This window comes from Pteropus vampyrus, unplaced genomic scaffold (assembly GCF_000151845.1).
Source record: "Pteropus vampyrus isolate Shadow unplaced genomic scaffold, Pvam_2.0 Scaffold123, whole genome shotgun sequence".
In the NCBI taxonomy this organism is placed as follows: Eukaryota; Metazoa; Chordata; class Mammalia; order Chiroptera; family Pteropodidae; genus Pteropus; species Pteropus vampyrus.
Window position 1 is genome coordinate 4,282,886 of NW_011888904.1, and position 24,864 is coordinate 4,307,749.

At 34.5% G+C, this 24,864-nt stretch overlaps 1 protein-coding gene and 1 pseudogene across 2 annotated transcripts in view; both read right to left on the reverse strand.

Annotated features, from left to right (window-relative positions):
* Positions 1 to 24,864, reverse strand: part of TEX10 (testis expressed 10) — a 41,505-nt gene that overhangs the window by 811 nt on the left and 15,830 nt on the right. For both annotated transcript variants that reach the window (XM_011366267.2, XM_011366268.2), the window contains 9 exons: positions 22,164 to 22,402; positions 21,283 to 21,418; positions 19,935 to 20,110; positions 18,486 to 18,663; positions 14,784 to 14,872; positions 13,010 to 13,143; positions 7,356 to 7,436; positions 5,574 to 5,755; positions 559 to 769 (listed from right to left, as the gene is read on the reverse strand). In XM_011366267.2, coding sequence (XP_011364569.1) covers positions 559 to 769; positions 5,574 to 5,755; positions 7,356 to 7,436; positions 13,010 to 13,143; positions 14,784 to 14,872; positions 18,486 to 18,663; positions 19,935 to 20,110; positions 21,283 to 21,418; positions 22,164 to 22,402 — 1,426 coding nt within the window. The remainder of the gene's footprint in view (positions 1 to 558; positions 770 to 5,573; positions 5,756 to 7,355; positions 7,437 to 13,009; positions 13,144 to 14,783; positions 14,873 to 18,485; positions 18,664 to 19,934; positions 20,111 to 21,282; positions 21,419 to 22,163; positions 22,403 to 24,864) is intronic.
* Positions 14,120 to 14,242, reverse strand: LOC111743839 (annotated as a pseudogene).

Below are 24,864 nucleotides of genomic sequence, written 5' to 3' on the forward strand. Positions count from 1 at the left end.
CTTTTAACTACTTCTCTAGTAAATGAACTAGAAATTGGCCTGAACTTTATTCCTGCTAAATAATTTTCTAATGACAGCTAACATTTGTTGAGCACTTAACATAAGCTACACTAAAAACTTTACTTGGCTAATCTCATTTAATGGTCATCAAAACCCAACGAAATTACTATTAGTCACATTTCTACAGGTAGTAAAACGAATCTGGTTAACTCTGACAGTTTGGCAAGTTTTTTTTTAAACCTATCCAATAAAGTCTATTAGAATCCCAGTAGCTGTGGCTCTCATGCCTGCACCTTTTTCAACTAAGCTGCCTGCTACATTAATCAATTTGAGTATTTTAAGGCCTTTACAGTTGATTCTGGGATCAAAGGCATCCTCCCTGGTTAAGTGAGAGTCAGGCACTAGAGTGCAGAAGCCTGGGTAATCTCCACACTGGGCTTAATTCCAGGAGTCAGTCAATGCACAGGAACTCTGGCCTCCCAAGAGCACTCCTCATGCCCTGCCCATGAACCCTTCGTAGAACTAATAGGCCAAAGCCCATGTTTCTGTGCTTCTTACCGTGATATTCTTGATGATCTGCTGCACCAAGATGGCATTGGTCAACATGTGAGTCCTCAAGGGTGCATGCTGAAGCAGCAGGCGAAGCAGCTGGCCCACAACAGGCAGCTCCTCAGGCCCAGCTCTGTTCACCCGTAGGCTCTGCAGCATCAATCTGAGGACTCGAGGTAGGAGAGCCAGGGTTGAGACACAGACCCCCCACAGCTTGTCCCTGCAGTGATGGAGACAGAAATGAGTCTGTGAGCCAACATATACAGGAAAAACACTCTTCCTATATTTCCCCAATGTCCCAATTCTGAAAATGTCCTTTTAAGAAATGTGTTTTCTTGGAAGCTAAGCAGGGTTGGGCCTGGTTAGTACTTAGATGGGAGACTACCTAGGAAGACCAGGTGCTGTAGGCGTTAAAAAATAAAAATAAGGGATTGTAAACAAGGTCCTTGAAACCTATGAGGTCAACCAAGGGCTGCCTCTCCTAAAAAATAAATAAAATTTTTAAAAAATTCTGTTTTCTGATAAAACCCCACAAACCAAAACCAGTAAGAACTGAATTTCCTCAGCTAAATAAGCAAATCCAATGAAGAATTCGCTGTTCTCCCCCAATTTAATGGATTCCAGGAAGCCTAGTAACCAACCAGCATTTTCCTGGGCTTAACAAGACATTCTTGAAGCCCTAGTGATATTATATAACACAGAATTAGCCAGAGAGCAGAATGATCTATAAATACATACCATTCTCTACCACTGGACATTATTCAACTATTATACAACACCAAATATCGAAAGAGTAAAAATATACCACTGATAAAAAGAGAACTTCACAAAACTTTAAGCCTATGACCTGGATTATGAGCCTTTTCGATGTTTCTGTACAGGTCATGTTTGCAAAGAAAGATGGGCTCACAAAGAACCAAAATGAATTTCAGAAAGTAGCCAGTAAGGGGGCTATTATGCACTATAAGGTCATGAAAGGCCGGAGATGGTAAATCCAAATTTCAGTAAGAACCATTCTCTTATCTTTATAGAACAGAAACAAAAATGTTTTACAAAAGAAGTAGGCTTGTGGCTAACTAACCTAACCACATTCTAGAAGAATGTCAATTAAATGAAACGATATCCTTTTGGAGGAAGAATCTACTGGCTGCTAAAGACTCTGACCTCAGTCTGTTACAATTTCTATACCAGGAATGCATAATCCTCCCAGTCCCCAAGTCTTTCTAATTGAACCTGACTACCTCCAGATGTAGGACCAACCTCCCCAACTTCACATATGGCAAATACATCAAAGATGGATATTGAATCCATTCTAACTCTTATTTCAGGAGACTTTATTCAGCTTGTTGATTCATGTGCACAACCAGGCTAGGATAGCCATGTGCAAGAAGAAAAGAGAAAACCAGCCTATAGACATAGATAATAATGAAGCAAAGGCACAGAGAGACTGTGCAATCTAAAAAAAAAAGGAGAAAGAAAACTACTTTGGTTCCTGCTGGGTTTCAAATTCCTACTTTCACAATTCCTAGCTCTTGGGTTTTAAAAGTTACTCCTGAACTGTTCCAATATATTCATTTTCTTCAATGACCAAAACTGTGCTGAAAGGTCTTATGGATGCTAAATACCAAATTTAAGTATATTAATAGATGAGTAAAGTTTAGAATTCCACCTTCACACACAACTACAGAAAACTGTCAAGCCAAAGAGAAATACAAGAGACCTGGGTACTACAAGTGATAGAAGAAATACCACATGAATAGATATATTTTGGGTTTTCTACAAGTTGTCATGTACAAGAATAATTTTACTGATTCTATAAACTGATTAAAGTACAGAACTGGGACCAATGAAGTTGAGGTTTCAGCTTAACATAAAGCAGTGGTTCTAAACCACTCTAAGAAACTGATGATATTTCAGTATTTTGCATAAACTTGTGAGTTCACCTAACTCCACAAACTTCTGATATATTCTGGTCAGATGATACCAACTTCCCCTTCTACTAAGTACAGAGAAATACAGATAAAATACACACACACCCCTCACACATGCAGCCAAGCTTAAGACAGAACAGTTGAACTCTCTCTCTCTTAAGTGCCAGAAACTATGACAGAACACACATAAAGATACCCAGCAGATGAAGAGAACTGGATGTGGGATTTTACGGCGGGTTTTCAACTGCTAACAGTGTTGGAAGCTGAGACTTTGGGAACTAGGTGTGGAAGGCAGGGAACTAGAACTGGGCTCCCTTTATATGACTGGAAGTGAGGAAAATGAAGATATGAAACTGTCTCATAGGGAGATCTCTCCAGCCTCCTTAGAACTCTCATAAAAAGATGCACTCAGAGAAAAGGTAACATCCCAAAATATGAGTTTGTTCAAGCCCATGAAAGACAATCTCCAGGCCTCACCTGCTCCTCAAAATAAGAGAATTCTCACACCAAAGAAAAAAACAACAAACAGAACAAACTGACAGGAACTTTAATAATAAATCAAGAACAAGCAAGAATGACAGAGCCAAGCAAAAAACCCAAATTAGATCAAAGAAAACAATATGATGAAATAAAAAATAAGAGGGTTAAATAAAAGAATTAGCAAAGCAGAAGATGTTAAAAGATGGAGGACAGAATGGGATGCTCCCCATGTTTAAAAGGAATTTTTAGAAGAGGAGAATAGAAACAATAGGGGAGATAATAGAAATAACAGTATTTCCCAGAGCTGAAGAAAAAAAATGTGAGTCTTCCAATTAAAGGAGCACACTAAGGGTTTATTAGGACACATCCTGATTTGCAACATAACAAAGATAAAGAGAAAACAGTAAAACCATAGAAATGAACAGATTACTACAAGCCAAGAGAGCTCAGTTGAACAACAGATTTTTCATTACAAGTCAGGAAAACAACAGAACAGTTTCTTTAGAGTATAGTAGCCACAATTTTGAACAACTCACATTGGTAAAGCCTGAATTTTTTGGCCAGCACTTAAGAAAACAAAGGGTCCCAGTAATTTGGCACTTGTTATTTTTAATCTCACAGTCACCTTCTGTGAAAGGGTAAGAGTAGCCTGAAAAGGATATTTAAGTACGAATATACCCCACTTTTCAAAAGTTCACATTACACCACTTCACTGTTATGACTTACCACTGTATCTGTTTTCACTAAATGAAAGCTATCCAGAGGATTTTTGCTTTTATGAAAAAGTAGAAAAAGCAAAATAGCATTCAGCATTTGTTCTGTAGCAGCCATTATAGAGGCAGCTGCGACCCGAGCACCAAGAGTGGTCCTGCCAAGCTCCTTCTGGGTAACCACACTCAACATCTCAGCGTCAAACTGCCAAAGCTTTAAATTGTGTTTGAAAGCAACTTATCTGTTTTATCTTGATTTATTTTGTGTATCCATTAGCAAGGTACGTCCTAAGGTATTAGAAAAGCCTAAGATGTTATGCTTAGTGTAAACTGAATATATAAGCATTTCAATTGTGCTTTGTGCATGTTGAATTATGGGTCTGGGAACACTCAAAAAAATCTTCCATATAAGTTAATGGTAACTGCTTCTTCGCTTTATGCCATTTTGGCTTATGAAAGTTTTCATAGGAATGCTCTATTTTCACACAGCGAGGGAAACCTGTACCTAAGACTCTGGTTGCCAGCATTTCCTTGTAACTAATGTCATCCCAAAAGATGCATAGAGTCCTGGTAACATCACCCTTTCCAATACCAGGTATAAAACACTTTTAAAACTACTCATTTTAAACAGGCAAAAAGTATTTTGTTCAGTCCAGTCACATAAAGTTAAAACATGATATTCCTCTAAAGAAGCTTTACCAAAGATCTTTGAAACTTCTTATCAAAGTGTTATTTTAGAGCAGGGGTACTGGACCACAGCCAATCCAGCTCACTACCTACATCTGTAAATAAAATTTTATTGGAACACAGCCACACCTATTCATATAACGTATTACTCCTTGCTGCTTTCACACTAGGAAAGTGTTGAGAAGTTCTGATGAGATGCTATAGACCTGAAAACCTAAAATATTTACTATCTGACTTTCTATACAGAAAGAAACTTGCTGAACCCCGATACAGAGAAACAAAATGAACAAAATATATTTCTGAATCAAGATGAATGACTCACAAAAGATGAGAATCAAATCACAAAAAGTGGTATTATTTACAAATGCACATAAAATGTTTTAATAAAAAGGCAAGGAAATAAAAGTGATATCTGGGGGATCACTCTGTAGAAGAAAAACATTAACTTGAGGCTGCATGGAGGATGTATTGCTGACGATGTTCTATTTCTGACTCTAGAGGTTGGTTAAATGGATGTTCGGTTCATACTTACTTTTTGAACTATATGTTTTATACAATCATTACATTTTTATGACTTTAAAAGTTCAAAAACTAGATAGACAAACATCAAAATATTAATAGGAACAGAATGATTTTTACTCTCTTATATTTGCTCATCTGCTGGATTTTTAAAAAAACCTTCTGCAAAGAATTTTAACAGGCAAACCAATAAGAACATAGGATGAGAATACTGTTTAAAAATTAAAGTGAGGTCTTCCAAACTATCCTAGAGGTTTTAGTCTGAATTTCATGTAGAAGCTAAAGTATAGACTAATTAAAAACACTAGCCTCTTGGAACAATTTTCCTTAAATTCCACTCTGGCTAGTTCTAATGAAGCCCAAAACAAAATACAAAGGCTCATCCTTCAAAAGGTAGAATTTTTTTCTTGATAGACCTATAGCAATGTTAATAAGGAAAGCTCTCAAGAAACTTTACAATGCCCTCTAACTTTTCAAATTTGTAGTTTAAAGGAAAAAATAAAAACTAAAAGTTCTCAAAACATAGGAGATTCATGAAAGAGCAAAAAAAAAGCTAGCTAGGTTTATATAAACTCTGAAAGAGAACTTAGGACATTTCTAAATTTAATTCTTTCACTCAATTTATTGATTGATTATTAATGGAGGGAGTGGAACAGGTAGGAAAAAAATTAAAGTTGAAGAATATAAAAACTGTTACCTCTTGCTTAGATGTTCTGGTTCTCCCTTCTCTAAAGTGAGCAGAAAATACAGAAGACTGTAGCAACAAGAAGCCAGAAATGGCAGTAGACTCTCACTAAGTACACACGTATGATCCAGGAGCTTACAGATAACACCCAAAACACAGCCAGCTGTGCTGTCAGGAATTACAGTCAACCCAACCTAGGCAGAGAAAAAGGAGATTAATGACCTCTTCATAACAGTCCCTCTCCCCAGAAAAAAGCCAAACCTCATTAACTGGATAGTTAACCTTACCTCACTTCTACTGAAAACTAATATATACATTATACATAATGTCACCTGCCACACCTTGAGATCCTGTTTACCTCTGAGAATTTAATCTCTATGTTAAATGACTCTGAAAACATGCTAACTCAAGAGATACTATTAACCCAATCCACTGCTTTGCTTTTGTGACAAGTTCTTCTAAAATTTTCTAGATGTTACAGTTTCTATTAATGTTCAGAAATACCATAATTTAAAAGGATTATTTCATGCATCTAAAGAAAATCTTGATACCAACAATCACACTTGTATGACCTTTAGATTGATTATTCAGACTGGAAAATGCTAATATCTGGCACCACTCCCTTACAAAACAGTTCATTTTGCAATCAGCCTTCTCTGTCCTTTAGTTTAGCTAGTCATTCGGACATGACTAAGGAAAATACCTAGACTGGAGTCAGGAAGTCAGTTACTATTCTTAACACCTGACTTCCTCACTGCCCCCAAATCCAGATAACAAATATCGAGGTATCCTAATTCATCTGGACTCTACTGTATAAATTGTCATTAAGGTAGACTCTAACTTGTAACTGTATATAGGGTTTAAATCTCCTACAAATTAATCAATGTCTGCAGGCTCTGAGGTTGTAACCCTTCATCAGGCTGTCTGAAAATAGTGGCCTGGACTGACTGGCATTTGATCTTTTACTAGGGTAATATAGTCAAAGGAGAGCATTCATTTCCGGAGTAGAGGTGAAAAAGAAAAAGGTGGGATCTTTGGAAACACAAAGCGTAAGGACTGAAGTTTTATGGCAGGGAGAAAAGAGTACTGGGAATTAAAGCAGTATTCTTCCAACTCAAGGGAAATAACATACTGAAGGAGAAAAGGAGGTGTGGATGTGCCTATAAAATTATGTTAACAAGTAAGAGTACCTGGAAGATAAAATGTGGGATCCTTCCCCTGCACTATAATACATTATTATAATAAAAGCCAAAGGTCCAAGTGTAAACATTGAAGGAAGTTAAAAGCAAAAATCCAGGCGTACCTAATGTGAATTCAATACCAATGGGAACAAGAGACACCCATGAGCCAGAAGAGAATTCAGTCTCATGGCTGAGCTCACTGCCTCCAGTGACGAGGCCTCAAGCCAGTTAGGTGATGTCCGTACTTCAGACCCCAGATCTTCTAGGTGGGAATTAGACCCTCTTCCGGATGCTGGATTCCCAAGACACTAACACCAGGCACATGTTAGTTAAAGCATTCCAAGTCAGAAGAACCTGAGGCATAATTTTAAGGTCTTTCACTGCACAGATGTAGAAAGTAAGGTCCCTGCCATAACAAGAGATTTTCTAAAGCTCAAAAGTAGTTACCAAAGCCGGGAAAAACACTAAGATTCCCTGGTTCTCACCACAATATCGTACTGTGAGAGGTTATTAGGCTTAGAATTCTCACTCTCTCCTTGGCTATGGCAAACCTGGTCTTATTCAATACATCTGTATGTTTCGTGTGACAGAAAAAAAGTTTAAGTATATTTACCAAATGCTTACTGATGGCACTCTGCAGGATGTCAAAGCTCTGGCTTCGTGCAGGGATAACCAAGAAACTGTGACACACTGTCTGTCAGAAAAGGAGAAAATCAGTAATCAAAACAGGATATTTTAGGTCAGAAACAAGTTAAACAGATTTTTTTTTTTTTAACCTACATCCTCTACATATTAACTGGAAACTTAAGAAAAAAAAGACTCTGAAGATGCAAACATCAAAGGTCAAAACAATCAAATCTCATATAAGAGCTAATTTTCCAAATAATCCATGTATTAAACATTTACTGAGCACTGAGCTAGTCCTATTAAATGCAATGCACAGGTAAGGGAGAATGAAACTCTTGTCTCTCTCAGCCTCAAGTAGCTTATAATTTGCCATGGTAGAGACTATATTTCTATTAAGCACTACAATAAAAAGATTAGAGTTGTGTCAACAAAGGGCTGACCAATGCCTTTTTTCCATTTGGTGGAAAAATAAGTCATGCAAAACTACTTACAATCCAGAAAATACTAATACCCTGTTCAAATTAAGTGTAACACTGCCTGCTATTCCCCAGAGGTAAAAGAGAATAGTTTATAGGAAAAGAAAAAAATTATGAGGGAGGTGCGAGTCAAATCCTTAATATTTTTAATTTTCTAAGTTCTCAAGGAAACAAGAGGGAAGGACAGCATCAAGTTCCCAGAGACATCATAAGAGAACTCCAGAAGCTGATGTAGTGCCAAAAATGGAATATGCAGAAAAACTGCAAGGAGACAAAGATAAAAATGGTGGAAAGAACATAACTCTAGGGAGAGGAGAGTCAAGCTACATTCAAAAATCAACAGCTCTGTGCATTATTCCTCTATTAAACCTCTTGTAGATTGAAACCACTCAGTTTCCACATGGTAATTTTTCTTATCTTTTATACCTGTAAGTAACAATGTAAACAATATATTTCCAATGCTATCTTCCTACTTCAGAATAAGTACAGTGAATATTTTCATTATCAAAAAGTAAACCATGTTTAAAAAGGTCCATTCAATAATAAATGACCACTTAATCCTTTCCCTTCTGCCTCTCCTTCCTTCCCTGAACAATTCAGTTCTAAAGGCGTTGGGTGGTGCCAAGCTAGAGAGTAGAGTGGGTGGGAGAACTGCAGTGGCACACTGTCTGTCAGAAAGTGTGCCACTGCAGACTATCCAGACCAGACTATCCATGAACAAATAGAGATATGAATAGGCAGCACACAGAGGATTTAAGGGCAGTGAAAATACTCTACCATAATGATGGATACATGTCATTACACATTTGTCCAAACCCACAGAATGTACAACATCAAGAATGAACTATAATGTGAACTATGGACTTTGGGTAATTATATCAATGTAGATTCATTTATTGTAACAAATGTACCACTTTGACATTTAGGGGATGTTAATAAAGGAGGAAGCTATGCAAGGGGAAGGGGATATATGGGAAATATCCGTTCCCTTCAACTTTGCTATGAACCTATAACTGCTCTAAAAATAGACTTAATTTAAAAAAATTCTTTGGTAGAATTTAAGAGCAGATTAGATACTGAAGAAAAAAATCAGTAAACTTGAAGACATAGTGTACTTTCTGAAATAGACAGGGAAAAAAAGGTTAATAAACAGTCTTAAAGGCCTGCAGGATAGTATCAAGTGGTCTAACATGTGAATTGGAATCCCACAGAAGGGAACAAAAAGATCTCTGAAACAAAAGCTGACATTTTTCCCCAACACAATAAACTATAAACCTAATAAAACAATCCACAAACATCAAGCTAAGAAAAAAAACAAAGACAATAACACCGAGACATAATCGAAGTGCTGAAAAAGTAATAAAAGGAAAATCTTTAAAAAATAGGGTGAAAAAGCTTGGAAAGACAGATTACATAGAGAAACACAAAGAAAAGAATGACCTCGCTTATTCATTACACATTACATTACGGTATGAAGTGGTATAATTTGAAGGTAGGATGTGTTAAGTTAAAGAGTAAACTTTAAGAAAGCAAATTACTTAATCAAAAAAATTTTCACTTTTAAAAAGTTCGATAAAATAAAACTAAACTATATAGTTTGGAGCTACATGCTAATATGGTAAAATTATGAAGAAGAATGAGATAAAATTTAAGATAATGTTACTCTAAAGGGAGATGGGAAAGGCACACTAGGTATTTCAAAAATAATGGAAAATGTTTCTTAAACTGGACTTACGTTTGATTATTCTTCTTCAGAGCTTATCCATTTAAAAATATTCTTTTACAATGATTCAGTATTTTATAAATGATGATTAACATTACTTAAAATCTTTCACTGGCTCTAGAATAGAAATCTCCATCTGGGAAAGGTATCTCTGTCCAGAGATTCTTTTTCCCTTTGTGATCTTTCCCCGTTAACTACTGTTTCTATCATTAACAGCAAAGTCCAAATTACTATATAGAGTATGTTATTTCTATAAAAAGGGAAAAACAAAAGAATATATGTAGTAATTTGTGAAGACACAGAAGATTCCTGAAAGAATACATTTAGAAACTGGAGAGAGAAAATGGATGGCTAAGAACTCTCCTGAGAAGACATACAAATGGCCAACAAACGTATGAAAAGATGCTCATCATCACTAGCTATTAGACAAATGCAAAGCAAAACTGCAATGAGATACCATCTCACACCTGTTAGAATAGCTGTTATCAAGAGGACAAGTAATAAATGTTGGAGAATGCAGAGAAAAAGGAACCTTCATACACTGCTGGTGGGACTGCAAATTGGTACAGCCACTATGAAAAACAATATGGAGGTTCCTTAAAAAACTAAGAATTGATCTAACATATGATCCAGCAATCCCTTTACTGGGTATTTACCCCAAAGACTTGACAACTCATATCTGAAAAAATATTTGCACGCCGATGTTCATAGCAGCATTATTCACATTGGTCAGGGCATGGAAGCAACCAAAGTGTCCTACGATACATGACTGGCTAAAGAAGCTGTGGTACATATATACAATGGAATACTACTCAGCCGTAAGAAGAGATAAAATACTGCCATTTGCAAAAACATGGATGGACTTTAAGATAATCATGCTAAGTGAAATAAGCCAGACAGAAAAAGTTGAAAATCACATATCACTTATATGTGGGATATAAACCTAAAAGCAACAAACGAACAGGACAAACAGAGACTCATGACATGGACAATAGACTGGTAGTTACCAGAGGGTAGGGGGAAGGAGGGAAGAGAGAGGTGCATGGGGTAAAAGGGGTCAAATATGTGGTGACAGAAAGAAATCTAACTATGGGAGGGGAACACAATGCAATATATATATATGCCTTACTGTTAAATTGTACGCCTGAAATTTACTGGATTTCATTAACCAATGTCACCAAAAAATAATAAATTTTTTTAAAAAGGTAAAAAAACTAAACTAGGGAATGGAAGAGGACGTTTTATTATTATCCTGTTCTTCTGAATTAAACTTTGTGAATAATACCTACTCAAAAAGAAAGTCTTGATTTAAAAAAAAAATCACTTCGGCCTAGGCAGATAAAAGTACAACAAAACAACCAAGAAAATCCAACTCTACCAACTAATAACTTGAAATTAGGAAAACAAGTTTTTATGCTGATATCAAAAACTATGTAATTTTCAATGTATACTTTCACATGAAAAGGCCAACTTAAATATAGCAAAGTTTATCCAAAAGAAAATTGGAATCTTCTCTTAAGACCTTCAAAAACTAAAAATGAGACTTTCAGATTTTTCCTAACTTACATCTTAACATTTCAAAGACAGCAACCTTGAAGTTTAATATGTGTCCTTGCCAAATGTTCACTTCAGAAATAGAACTGATCACATTCTCATGACAATTTTGTCTTGGCTTTACACAATGATGTGCTTATGAAAATTTTAAATTATCAGATAAAGGTTATATGAGTTGTCCAAGTTACCAAACCAGACAATGGCAAATCTATGCTTGAAATCTAGGGCTGATGCTTGCTCCAATACATCATGACAGTTTAAATACATTAGGAACAGTCCCTTAAAACAACTACTTTTAACTACTGTTTGCAAACCCAAACTCTACAATCTAGTACTTAAAGCCTTAACCTCAGACTGTCTTTGTAAGCACGCTTCACTTACCATGGAATTAAGATAAAATGTTAGCTATTAAACAATTAGGTTGGTTACCTGAGTCATTATTTCTTTTTACTTTTTAAAATCCAATATTTTTGGAGAACTTACATATAAACACAGTACCATGCAGTAGAGCAATAAAGAAAAGATAAATGTCATTGGCATGATGGAAGTATTGTGATCAGAGTCAAACAAAACCATGAGAGAATTCTACTGAATATCTACAAAGGTATAACCCTAAGGTATGAGAAGAACATGAACAGTATTCAGAATACAGAATAGAATGAAAGAAGAGAAGTAAATAAAATCAATTGATAGAACAACAGAAGAAGGTTGTTAACTTGAATCTAGAGACTACTCTGTTGAGAAACAGAGTTTTTAAAAAAATAAGACTTTTGGCCTGGCAATCAGGAGTTATAAGAAAGAATATAGTCAGTGTCCTAGCCAGAGGCTTTCTGAATCATTAAAAGAAAATAGGTTGCCAGAGAAGACAGCCTCGGAATTTTCAAGGTTCAAACCAAAATATTTTGGGATGATATAACTGCATTCCTACTGAGCAAGTACCTTTCAATACAAGGAAAGAAAATGAAATAAAAAAATATAGAAATATTTTACATTAATATAATCCCTAATATTAATGTTTATAATGTCTTTGCATATTTAATTTATATATTTGTAACAGATAAGACAATTTTGCCTATTGGGGTAAAAAAATTCAGCCTTTTACTTCTAATTTAAAACATATCACTAATTAGACTAGTGATTTTAATTTGAATTTCTCTATAAACAGTACCAAACCATAAGATATTAAAATTTATATTTAATTTCTTAGCTATTTAAGATTTACTTTAACATTTGTGAAGGTTTGTCAGAAAACGAACTGTCAAATAGTGAATATATTAAAAGTTATAAACAGTTAAAATTTAAGTTTGTAAAATAAAATATAATCAAAGTCCCTTTTTAAAATGACTGCTTAAATTTACTATATTTATCTAACAAGATTTTTAAGTTGAAACTGAAAGCCAGAGGAAAAATTAGGGTTTTAAATTTAACTTTAAAAAACTATAGATTAATTCTTAAAACCAAAGGAACTGCTGGTGGGTTTTTTTTGTTTTAAAAAACCCGCCTTCAAGGATACTAAATCCTACTTAAGTTCTACTCAGCCATCAACACCTAGGTCAAATTCTTCCTTTTCCATGAAGCCTTTCCTCTTTTCCACAGATGTATCTATCCTATCTGTCCAATACTAAATAAAATAAATTTGTCTCTATCATTCAAATTGTTGGTTTATTTTATTCTAGTTATATAACTTACAATGAAAAACACTCCTCTTTTAGAAACATACATCTCCTACCCAAGTTCCTAAGTGCTTTCAGAACAATGGATCATGTCTTATACTACTCCGTACCTCTAAGAATATCACATACAAGGCAGTCCTAATCTACAGTAACCACTAGTAGTTGATGAACTGAATTTTAATAACCATAAATTTATTTTTAAATGCACTATTACCTCTGTTACATCCCAATGGTGTAAAAACTGATCCAAATCTGTAAGGTAAAGAAGCACAGGGGAAAGCTGTGTCTGGATGACGTGAGGGACTCCTCGGAGGCTCTGAAGCCAAGTCAACTCCTCTTTTGAAAACCCTAATGTGGATACAAAGAAAATCAAATTAAAAAAATAAAACACAAGTGACATTCTTCATATTTTTTTTAAAAAGAGATAACACATACCTTCGAGATAAATTGTTCTTTAAGCTACCTTTTCTCTGAATTTCTGCATTTCATGTATTTTTTTAAATGAAATGCTAACAATGGAGGCAGTAAAATTCATATATTTACACAAATGATGTGCTCTAACCCAATCTATAATACATCAACAAACAGGTTTTACCCCTTATATAGAGGGCTTTTCCACATTTACCTAAGAAGATTAGAAAGGTATAACCTTTCCAACTAATAGTAGGTTTAAAAAAGCAAATAAACAAATATATTCCTTCACACACGTACCAAACTTTAAATTCTTACATAATAGCTGTTCAAATGTTTTAAAACTCTCTATCCCTCCTAGATCTTTTTAACAATACATATGTAATTCCTTCAACTACACCTTACATAACCCAATTACAGTTGACCTGACCTACACAGACAATTTGCCAAAGTCCGTCCTGAAAGGTAGCTTTCAGAATGATCAGAATACCAGATGAGGGCTGACCTTAGCTATCTGCTTTGATGTTCAGATCACTATATTTCCATGAACACAGCCTAAAGCATCATCATCTAGTTTGAAAACTACATCACATTACTGACTCCTAATGAGCTTTCTAAAATCACAAAACCTTTTGATGGGTATTGTTAAAACACCTTCAAACGTGTACAACTGAAACCATTAAACATGTGGGAATCTACATTTATCTTTTATATAATGTTTATCTTGCTAGATTCAGCTCATTATCAGAACCAGTCAAGTTCTTTTTGGATTCTGTCTTTATATAAACTAAGTTTCCTAATTATAAGTCTTCAGAAAGTTTCAAAGAATCTCATCTTCATCACCCAAATATAAAACTGAAATGTTGAACTAATACAATCATTTAATTATTTTCTTTCCTTTTTTTTTTTTAAACGCCTACAGCACCTGGTATTCCAAGGTGGTCTCCCATCCAAGTACTTACTAACCAAGCCCGACCCTGCTTAGCTTCTGAGATCAGACAAGATCGGGCACATTCAGGGTGGCATGGCCGTAGTACAAACATTTAAAACAATAGTAATACTTATACATCTAATTATGATATTTCTAGACTCATTAATTTTGCTTTGAGGGCAAATGGAATGCAGAAAACAACTAAAATCTGATACTCTTCCTATCAAGTTGAACATTTTAAACATGTTTAAAATGGATATTCTGTTCGATTTTTTAAAATATGCAATGTGGCTTCTGGCTATCTAAATAAGAGTCAAGTATGTCCACTTAACAAAGATAAGTAATTGAGAAATAAGACAAAGAAGAAAATGAAGAAGTAATCATGTAACATTCAAATAATCCCCAAGTTTTTGGTTCTTGTACTATGATAGACTTTAAAATGAATCATGCAGCTCCCTGCCTCAAAAGCCTGACAATGTAGGATACAACTATTCCTTCAAAGACTTCCACTTATTAATAAATAAAAATCATTCTAAGATAGATTTGACATTTTCAAAACTCGAACCAGACATATGACAGTAAATCTTAGAATAATCTTTATACTAGGTTTTTTCCTTTCCTAAACTTGGCAGGTGAGTGTGGTTACCTGTAAGTGTTGAAAATAAGAAGCTAAAATAGTCCACATCACTCATCAACCAGTCTTTAACTGAATACTTCCATCCAGAAAATGATGATCTATAATAAACAATGGGAGAACTATTACCAGAAGTGACCAACTTGAAGACTCAAGAATATAACCATTTTTTTATTGAAAACAAGTCTGATTTAATAGCTTAAACAAAACCCGCAGTATGTATTAACTTTATACATAAGGGCTCAAGTACATAATATGGAAAATTTAACTTCTAACATATTTATGTAAAGTTTCATTAAAAGGCATAATTGGTCCACATACACAGTATAACTTAGAAAATTTCCATACCACTTGAAAATCAGACTCCAAGGAGCCAAAATTAAGTTTTGCTTTTCAGTAGTTTCATCTGCTGTGTATTTACTACTTGATTTTTACCTTGCTTACTTTAAAAAAGTTCCAGCTTCCTACCCAAGCCAAAGTATCTTAATTAGGTGAAGAATACTTTCACTTAAAGCCACTCTAAGATAACTATGTGTTCCTATACTTTGCAAAGCTGTAACTAGGTCTACTTAACCATAGTGCAACTAAAGTATTGGAAGGGGACTCAAAGGAATAGCTAAATGTAAAGCAGCTCCTTATTTAATGCGGATTATCTGGTTCCTACTATGAGATCGGTTTCCAGTGACCCCTTTAAAAACACTCTTCAAAGTATGGCTAAGAAGAAGAGAGCAAATGTCAACCAGAAATACAGCAAAAAAGGCTGAAAATGATCAAATCCAACAAGCTGAGACTACAAATTTTATCACAGAAATTTGAATAAATGTCAGCCAAAATTAAGAGTTTCTAATTCAACTAGAAACACTTTTTTTTCTTTCTGTTAATTGTATTTAATCCAGTGAAATTAGGAACTATGCCACCCAGTGGCTAAATGGGGTAGCAAATCCATGTAAGAGTCTATTTTGGACAAAAGACATGCAACAGGATCACACTGTCCATAAAATGATGATGCCCACATACACTGAGCAAGCCAGAACACTTCCAAGAGCAAAAGGGGATGCTAGTACTAATTATGCTGGGTCAAAAGAAGTAAACTGAACTCTTTCTCGCAGACTAGGTCATATAGTCATCCTACTTAAAACCAAGCCAAATCTTTAGTCTAAGACTTTCTCTCTTCTTAGAGATTTTCATCTAACATTTATGTCTTATGTTTCCCAATCCAGCTGTAAATAAACTAGGGGCAGAGAGAATAGGACTGAGCAAAGGTCAGTGGAACGCAAGTATAATGGTATGAGGAAAAAGTCAAACTCTAGGCAGTATCCTGCTCTTAGATAAACTCTCTCTGATAGATGGCAGAGCATCAAACCTTTAAAACCTGAATTGAAACTTGATCTCACAGTCCAATTAATGTAACAAAAAATCAGAAAAATCAGACAAAAATCAGAAATTATTAACAGAATATTTCAGGAAAATTAATCTGGCAACAGTGCACAAAATAAATGAGATTGATAAGCAAGACTATTGTAATAATAGATAATGAAAAAGCTGGCTAGTTTATAGTCACTGGTCACAGAGAAAAGGGGATATTCTGAAGAGAAAACCAAATATGAAATAACTCCAGTGTATGCTGAAAGGAACTAAACATTATTCTTAAATTCTGAATCTAGAAAAAGTGATACAATGGTAATGCCACCGGTCTGAAAAAGTTGAAAAGTCCTCATTTTTAGTATTATTTTTTTAAAAAGATAAGTTCGAATAGGAACAATACATCTATAGAAAGAGAAGGCTAACAGACTGTGCAAATATTAAAAAGCAAAATTTAACTTGGTGGAGTTTTAACTACAAAGATAATCAGCTTTTAATTTAATGATTATCAATCCTTATTATCATTATCTGTAAATTAATAAACTTCTCAACACCACAAATCTCCACAAAGACTTTTGAAAAAAATCTTTGACGAAAGTTAAGCATAAGAGTAACTGATGTTAATAAAGATAATATACCTTCCAAAGAGAATCAATTTCAAAGGGAAGTGTTCAAAAGGTGATTTTAGCTGAATGTTAAAACAGATCCTCCATTAGTTATATCAAAGGAATAGAGTGCCCTCTACTGGAAGATAACACAAAATCACTAGAGTTATAGAAAAAAAAATAACATTTTTTTTTTAAAGCCTAGCATTAAATAATTGCTTGCACTATCTAAAAAGCTGGGTTTTCTTTTAATTTCTAAGAAAGAAAAAAACATGGGAAACTAAAAAATGTTTAAAATACTTAATAAGACCAAGTCTCTCTAATGCACATGCACACAAAATAAACCTTGAAATTTTCACATGTAAACACCACATTGCAAATTGCTAAAGGGAAAGGTTATATCATCAGTTATGAAGCACAATTTGGATGACCAGATTCAAATATATTACCTATACTAGTATGAAAATACTGGCAAACACAGATAAAGTCTACTAACAAAATGAGCTATTTCTATTTAACTGGGATAGGGGATCTATAGCCAAAGGAAGCTAGTCTTTAAACTTGACAGCTGCGGCCTAGATCTCAATTTCTGCCTAACCATATCAGATCCCATTCATGAGCCACAATCAGTAATAAATATTGCTGAATACTAAAATATCATGCCTGATAATATAAGCATGAGGTGTTTAAGGATTCTTTGAACACTCGCAATATGAAACCCTATTAATTACAAAACCTTACATAGTAAAATGGTAAAGCCACTGTTGAAAACAGAATGACAGTTCCTTGAAAAGTTAGAGAATTATCACATGATCCAGCAATTCTACTTCTGCGTATATAGCCAAAAGAATAAAAAGCAAGGACTCAAACACATATCTAGATACCGATTTTATAGCAGCATTATTTACAATAGCCAAAAGGTAGAAACGATCAAGTGTCAACAGATGAATAGATAAACAAAATGTAGTGTCTACATACAATGGAATATTATTCAGCCTTATAAAGGAAGGAAATTCTGACACATGCTACAACATGGATGAACCTTGAAGAGTTATGCTGAATGAAATAAGCAAGTCAGAAAAGGACAAATATTGTTTGATTCCACTTATATGAGGTACCTAGAATAATCAAAATCATGAAGACAGAACAATGTTTACTACTGGCTGAGAGGGACAAGGTAAATGAGTTATTATATAATGGGTACAGACACTCAGTTTTGGATGATGAAAAAGTTCAGGAGATGAATAAGTGGTAGTGGTTACACAATGTGAATGTATTTAATGCCACTCTACAGTTTTAACTGTCCACTTAAAACTGGTAAAAATGGTAAATTCTGTTATGTATATTTTAACACACCCGAGATTTCAAATGACTTCTTGTGAGTCCACAAACTTATTTCAACAGCTACATTAAATTCTGAGCTCTGAAAGGAAGCTCTGTATCACAATTCATAACACTAAAGGTTTTAAGCCCAGTACTCTCACCTGCCACTGAATCCTTACCATATGCTTTTAATAATTTCAAACCTTATTCTAATCTACCTATAGAAATCACTAAATAACTTGAAACAGTCTTGCTCTACTGAACTTTATCTAGCAATAATAGCAGCGGTTTTAATTGTTACATTAAGAGCAAATAAAGGTAATAGCAACATGTAATTTTGAAAGTGTTCTGTACTTCACGAATTGCAGTAGAAGGGATGGGGGAAAGGATTATACTTAAAATACAGCTCACTTGAGCATGCTACCTCATGTGTAGTATCCCAATAAGCATGGCAGCCAAACTTGAACTGAGTCTTCCCATAATACAGCAACGACTTAATCGAGAAAGCAAATCTGCAGGCAGACTGGGTAGAAAATATACAAGCTGGACCAAACACTGCTGAGACTCTGCCGGGAGAACCACCACAGTTCCTTCTTGTGGATCTAGTGGGGTAGGTAGACATATTAAATTCAACTATGAAAGATATACAAATCAGAGATTAAGTAAAGCAGATTAAATGATTATTTTCACTGTTATGCTGAATTCTAACATATTAATTAAAGTTTTATCATAAAGCATATATGTACAGCTTAAACTACTTTCTAAAGTAAAACATAGCCATTATTTATTTAAAGATATATTTCTTTAACATTGTAATAACTTCCTAACATCCAAATGTCTTGTTTGAAATAAGAACTTTGATGGGGGCAAAGGGATTGGACATAAAAAAGTAGAACAAAAAAACAAGCACTTTTGCTAAACAGTGACATAGTATCAACCTAAAGCAAAAAACCTGTTTGTGTGTATCTGTATACGCACACACACACACAACCTACATATAAGCAATACTTAAAAAAAAAAAAAACAGATTTAAAAATATACCTTCAAAAGACAGATACAAACCAAATGTCCATCGCTTAATAAACGGATAAATGTTTATTTCTGTACAAAGAAATATTACTCAGTAATAAAAAGAAATAAAATACTGATATATGCTTCAACATGGATGAATCCTGAAAATATTATGCTGTGTGAAAGAAAGCAGACTTGAAAGGCCTCGTATTACACAATTCCATTTATAAGAAATGTCCAGATCCAGAGACAGAAATGTAGGTTAGTGACTGACAGGAGCTGGGAAAGGAAGGAATAGGGAGGGACTACTAATGGGTACAGTTTCTTTTGGGAATGATAAAATATTTTTGAATTAGTGGTGATGATTGTACAACCTTGGAAATATGTTAAAAATCACTGAATTGCAAATTTTATGGTGAATTATATTTCAATAATAAATTATATGTATATATCCCAGAATGCTTTTGATATTTTTGCTTAAAATATGAAATAGTTCCAAGAATGAGTAAGAAGTATTTATACATGAAAGTCACACAAGACACTCATTATAATTAAATAAGTAATTTTGCACCAAAGATTCAAAGGAATTTTTTTAATACCTGAATTTTTAAATTTGTGAATAGCAGGTGGTTTAAAAGGCAATTTAATAATGCAAGTAGCACCTAAAACCATTAACCTTCTAAAACTACTTACTACTGAAAATGAATTAACTGTTTGACATTTGGTTTGGTTTTGGCAATTTAATCATGGTATAACTAATTTATAATAATTTAAAGGAAAGGCAAATCTAGTAAGCTTCTCTTAGAAACTTCTTTCCTAAACTGAGGAAGACCAATGATTACCTACACAGTTAAACTCTTACCATAGATTCGGAGAGCAGTAGCTTGTAAGCTTTTTAGTAATTCTTTATGTGCTCTTGCTGCAGCAGTATGGATGATATCAATAAGCTGTGCTGAGAGCTCAGGGTTTCGGGAGCCAAGATGTGCAAGTTGCAATGGTAAACCAGCCAACCAACGGGATAACACTTTACTACGATATCTAAGAAAGGCCAAGGAAGAACAAAATAAAGTATAATTTCAAAGACAAGAGACATAAATTTAAACAAAAAAACTTAATGTACCATAAAGTGACAAGTCATCCACCAATAACACTATATTTACTCATTTAATCATTTGAAAGCCTAGGAGATTGCCAGCATCATTTATTCAGCTGTAGCATTTTCTAAGGTTTTACCCACTAAAAGTTCACATAATGTGGGACACAATCTAAATTGTATTTTTATCTTAAAGGACACAGACACTACTTAACTCTATGTGTACTATTTATCCTAACTAATGTTAATTATTATACTATATTAACTTATTGATGCATTCAATGTAGGGGTGTACCCACAACTAAATGGCTTTGAACTTATGTCATTGCAGTTCTTTAGTATACTTGCTAAAGCTCTTAATGTCCCCTTACTCAGGTAACAGCAATCACTGTTATCTGACCTCTGTTGTCACACAACCTGAATTTAAATCTCAGCTAGCTCTTTTACCCATTAGTTGCATGACACTCACCAAATTATTTAACTTAAGCTTTTTTTCTTCTGTAAAATCAGAGTTAACAGTACCTACCCCTCATGGTAGTAGCATGGGAATTATTTAGATAAATTATGAAAAACACCTGGTTCATAGTAAAGATTCAAATATATTCCAACAACTCCCTACGTATGCTGAGGTATCCCAAATCTCTATCTTCTAGCCTAACACAACCTCCTGTCTCAAATAAACCTCAAAACTCACCATTTCAAAAAATTAATTCCCTAGTTCTAGCTATACTCTGTTATCTGTCTCACCTGACAGCACCAAGCCAAGCCAGAAACTGTCATCTTCTATTGCCCTCATTCTTATACCATATGCCCCAATATGTCACTAAGGGCTAGTGGTTCAACCACCATAATTTTTATGGAAAATAAAAGGCTATGACTGCTACAGTAAGTGGACAAGTGGAAACGTGCTCAAAGAGGCTTTTAACTGCTTAGTTATGCGTATAAGATTACTGGTACTATTACGTAGGCTTCTTCGTAAAATTTTCTCTCTCGTTAAATGCAACCAACTAAGATAATAGCAGTGAACTTTTCCAAAGATTTAATCACCCTATCATCTTATTTAAATAGGCTACGAAATAACTCGGTGAGAAAAAAGGCAAAATATATAAAACTTTACCTGACTCTGTAAGACCTCAGTTCTTCTTTTTGATAGATTTTACTGAAAAACTTTAGTAACAAAGTCCGAACTGGAAGGAGAAGGCCCCTCTGCTGATACAATGTATAAACTGCCTTGATGAGAGACTCTGTAACTTCTAAAAACAGAGAAAAAACAACTACATATGAATCAAAAATGTTTCTTCACCTGCCTCAAAATTCCTCTAAAAGCACAGAAGTAGTTTTCTTCATTCCTATACAAAGCAGATCTCAGCCACAAACTGCTATCACAAAAGTCCTATAGCAATACCCTATAGCAATATGGAAGTCAAACCAATCAGAGATTACAGTATAAATTTTCCTAAGGGACAACAAATCTAAGTAGGAATTACAAAAATTAGGATCTTAAAAAGGTGAATAAGATGGAAACCAAACAGGAAAGCTTTGTTTTTGAATAAGAGAATTGGTGCGTCCCCCTACCCACTGACGATGTGACATAACTTCAAGCTAGAAGTAAGGAAGAGACAGGCAGGATTCATTCTATAAGGAGCAAAGGAAAAACCTCTCAAATTCTAGTCAAATTAGATCAGAAGAGGGTATTTTTTCATCATTAGGCTTGATGGCATTTCCTCTATCTCCTTTTACACCAACTTTGTAATCTACTAAAAATCTTATCAATTTACTTCAGAATGGACCCATCCATTTGAGAAAAAAAATGCTCAGAGCCATAAACAATTTGTGTACAAGCAGAGAATCCTTTATAATTATGCTACCTAGCTACCTTTTATGATGTGAATGTAACTGACTACATGGAATGTTTGAAAGTTATCAATTCAAAGCTAGACCCTAAACAACATGCATGAGAGCTCCTCTCTTAAACAAAGATAAAGCAGTATCACCTACCTCTGTTTGGTTGTATCTGCATTAACCTCCATGATACCCCAAGCAATCTGTTCAGCTGCTTACTGTTTAGCCTATAGCCATCTTCAAGGGTCTCTGTCACAAATTTCCTTATCATTTCTATCCAGTTGGAATCCTTTTGCAAAGTTGAGGCATTTGCCAGGGAGACCATGATATCAGACAGTGTTAAATTCAGTAAGAGATGATCTACATTATTAGAGAGAATTGTGCAATGCTTGATGCTAAAAACAAACAAAGACACACACATCTGTAAAGTGTGCTATCTACATGCCTGTTTCACTTAGAATACTTAAAATAATCTATCGATGAGTAAAACAGTATTTCCTTCGAGAATAAACGACAAGTATGAAGGCAAGTTGTAGGACATTGTTTTGTAAATAAACCAACCATTATGGAATGAGCTTGTTAAGAAGTCATGAATCAGAGTGTATACTATTCAGTTCATTACCAAAGTTCTTATTCACACAGGAAGTATGGGCCCCTGTAACACTGCTTGGTAATCTTAGAAGTATAAGACTTGAAAACAACACACAGATTTGTTTAAAGCAGCAGATACTTATATTTAATGGAGGTCACAGTAGATCTTGACTCTGCTTCTAACTAATCATGACTTTTAACAGAATCACTAATTTCTCCCAGTTTCCTTACATGTGAAATGATCCAGATAAACACTATCCTGAAACAATTTGATTTTATAATTCACATATAAAAATCAGTTTTTTCTAGATAAACACATTTCCTTCAAAACTGAAATTTTTAAAAACCTCAAACTTAGACTATAATACTCATTTGAGACTATAATATATTTAACAGCACAGCCTATTTATTTCAAGTTTAGAAAAATATTAAGTTGATTAAAATAAAAAATATCTCTAACTTAACCAATTTTAAAAGGAAAGCGTTAATCCTGGATTAAGCATGAGCAAGGAAGGACCCACAAATACATGGAAAGAGAAATAAAAGTAATCTGGTGCTATCAGAATATTAAATGTAGGGCTAGGAATGACAAATGAGCCTGGAAAGGTAAAATGGGACCAAATTACAAAGAGGACACTAAAATTAATTCTGTAGGCACAGGAGTAACATGGCTGAAAACTTCTGTCAGACAGATGATTCTATGGATGGAAAAGAAAATTATAAACAAATAAATTATAAAATAAATTATGAAATTATAAACAAAGTTATATGGCTATTTGTAGCAATCCAGGCAAGAGATGACAAATGCAAAAAGCAGGGTCAATATTGGCATTGACTAGAAAAGGGGACAGTTAGGAAGAAAGAAAATTAGCCGGATTTGAAGTTTGCTTAAATGTGTGTGTGTGAGTTATGAGATGGTACTGGAGGAATCAAGGGTTCTACACTGGTGACTGGGTAAATAGAGATGACATAGCAAAAAGAGGAGCAGGGATTCAGAAAATTAATTCCACTTTTGATATGTTGAGTATAAAGTGTCTCCGGTATAAATTCAGGCATAGACAACTCAGTGCAGAAGTCTGATGCTGGAAGGAGAAGTCTGAACTACTTAAGAGAAATTACCCACATGATCACTCCTAGCTGCAAAAGAAGCTAGGAGATCTAGTTTCTATTTTGTATAGGCATATACCCAGTTAAAAACTGGAAATTCTATCATTAAGAAAGCAGAGAATGAAACCTGGGCCAGATGACTAGCAGTCTATGCCAGAAACCCAAATTTATTAATAGGTTATTTGCCAAACTACTCAACATCCAAAACTAAGGCATGTTTTAAACTACACCACATGCAAACTGAATTGCAACATTTCTTCATCACAGGTAGCTTCAAGATCTACCCTCAGTTTATCTCAAGCAGCAAAATCTATCACTATCTGGAAGGCCTTACAGGACATTGCAAACTTGGAAGAATTCATTCTGTACCTTCAATAATTTATACAAAAATTTAAAAACTAAATATACCGACTATCAATTCTATGAGGGAGGCAGGCCTCTGGGGAAACTCCAATTCTCAGTAATGAAAATGGAGGTAATCAGAACCAACCCTCTCCCTAAAATAACCTTAAAAACTGGATGCAATAGTTTTTTTAAAGTCCCTAAAGCATGCAAGGGCTAGTAAGATAGAGAACATTTGCTGGGCTCCAAAATCTAGGAAAAAACAAAATCCCAACACCCAAAGATTAGTCCTGAGGATTTTTGTAAATGCTAAAACCAAAGACAAAGCTGCAAAAGTGAGGTAACCTTTTAGTGGACTCACGGAAAAGTCAAAGCCCAGGGCCTGCGGGACTTTATTATCCTAACTTCAAGCTGAAGCCTTAAAGGCTTCTCTTCCAGGGTAAAGGTGAACTGGAAATAAAAACGGCTCTTAGATAAAACTCAATCCCAGTTTAGCATCATCCCAGCAGTTTAAGTAACAATTCCTCCCAACTAGATCTATAGATTCAATGCAATTCCAGTCAAAATCCCAGCAAGCTATTTTATAGTTATTGATAAACTGATTCTAAAATTTATAATGGAAAAGCAAAAGACTTAGAATATCCAACACAAGACTGAAAAAGAACAAACTCAGAGGACTCGTACTACTCAATTGCAAGACTTATTATACAACTACAGTAGTCAAGACGACATGGTGTTGGTGAAAGAACAGACACACATAGGATAATTAAACAAAGAGCTTCAAAACAGACCCACAAAAATATAGTCAACAGATTTT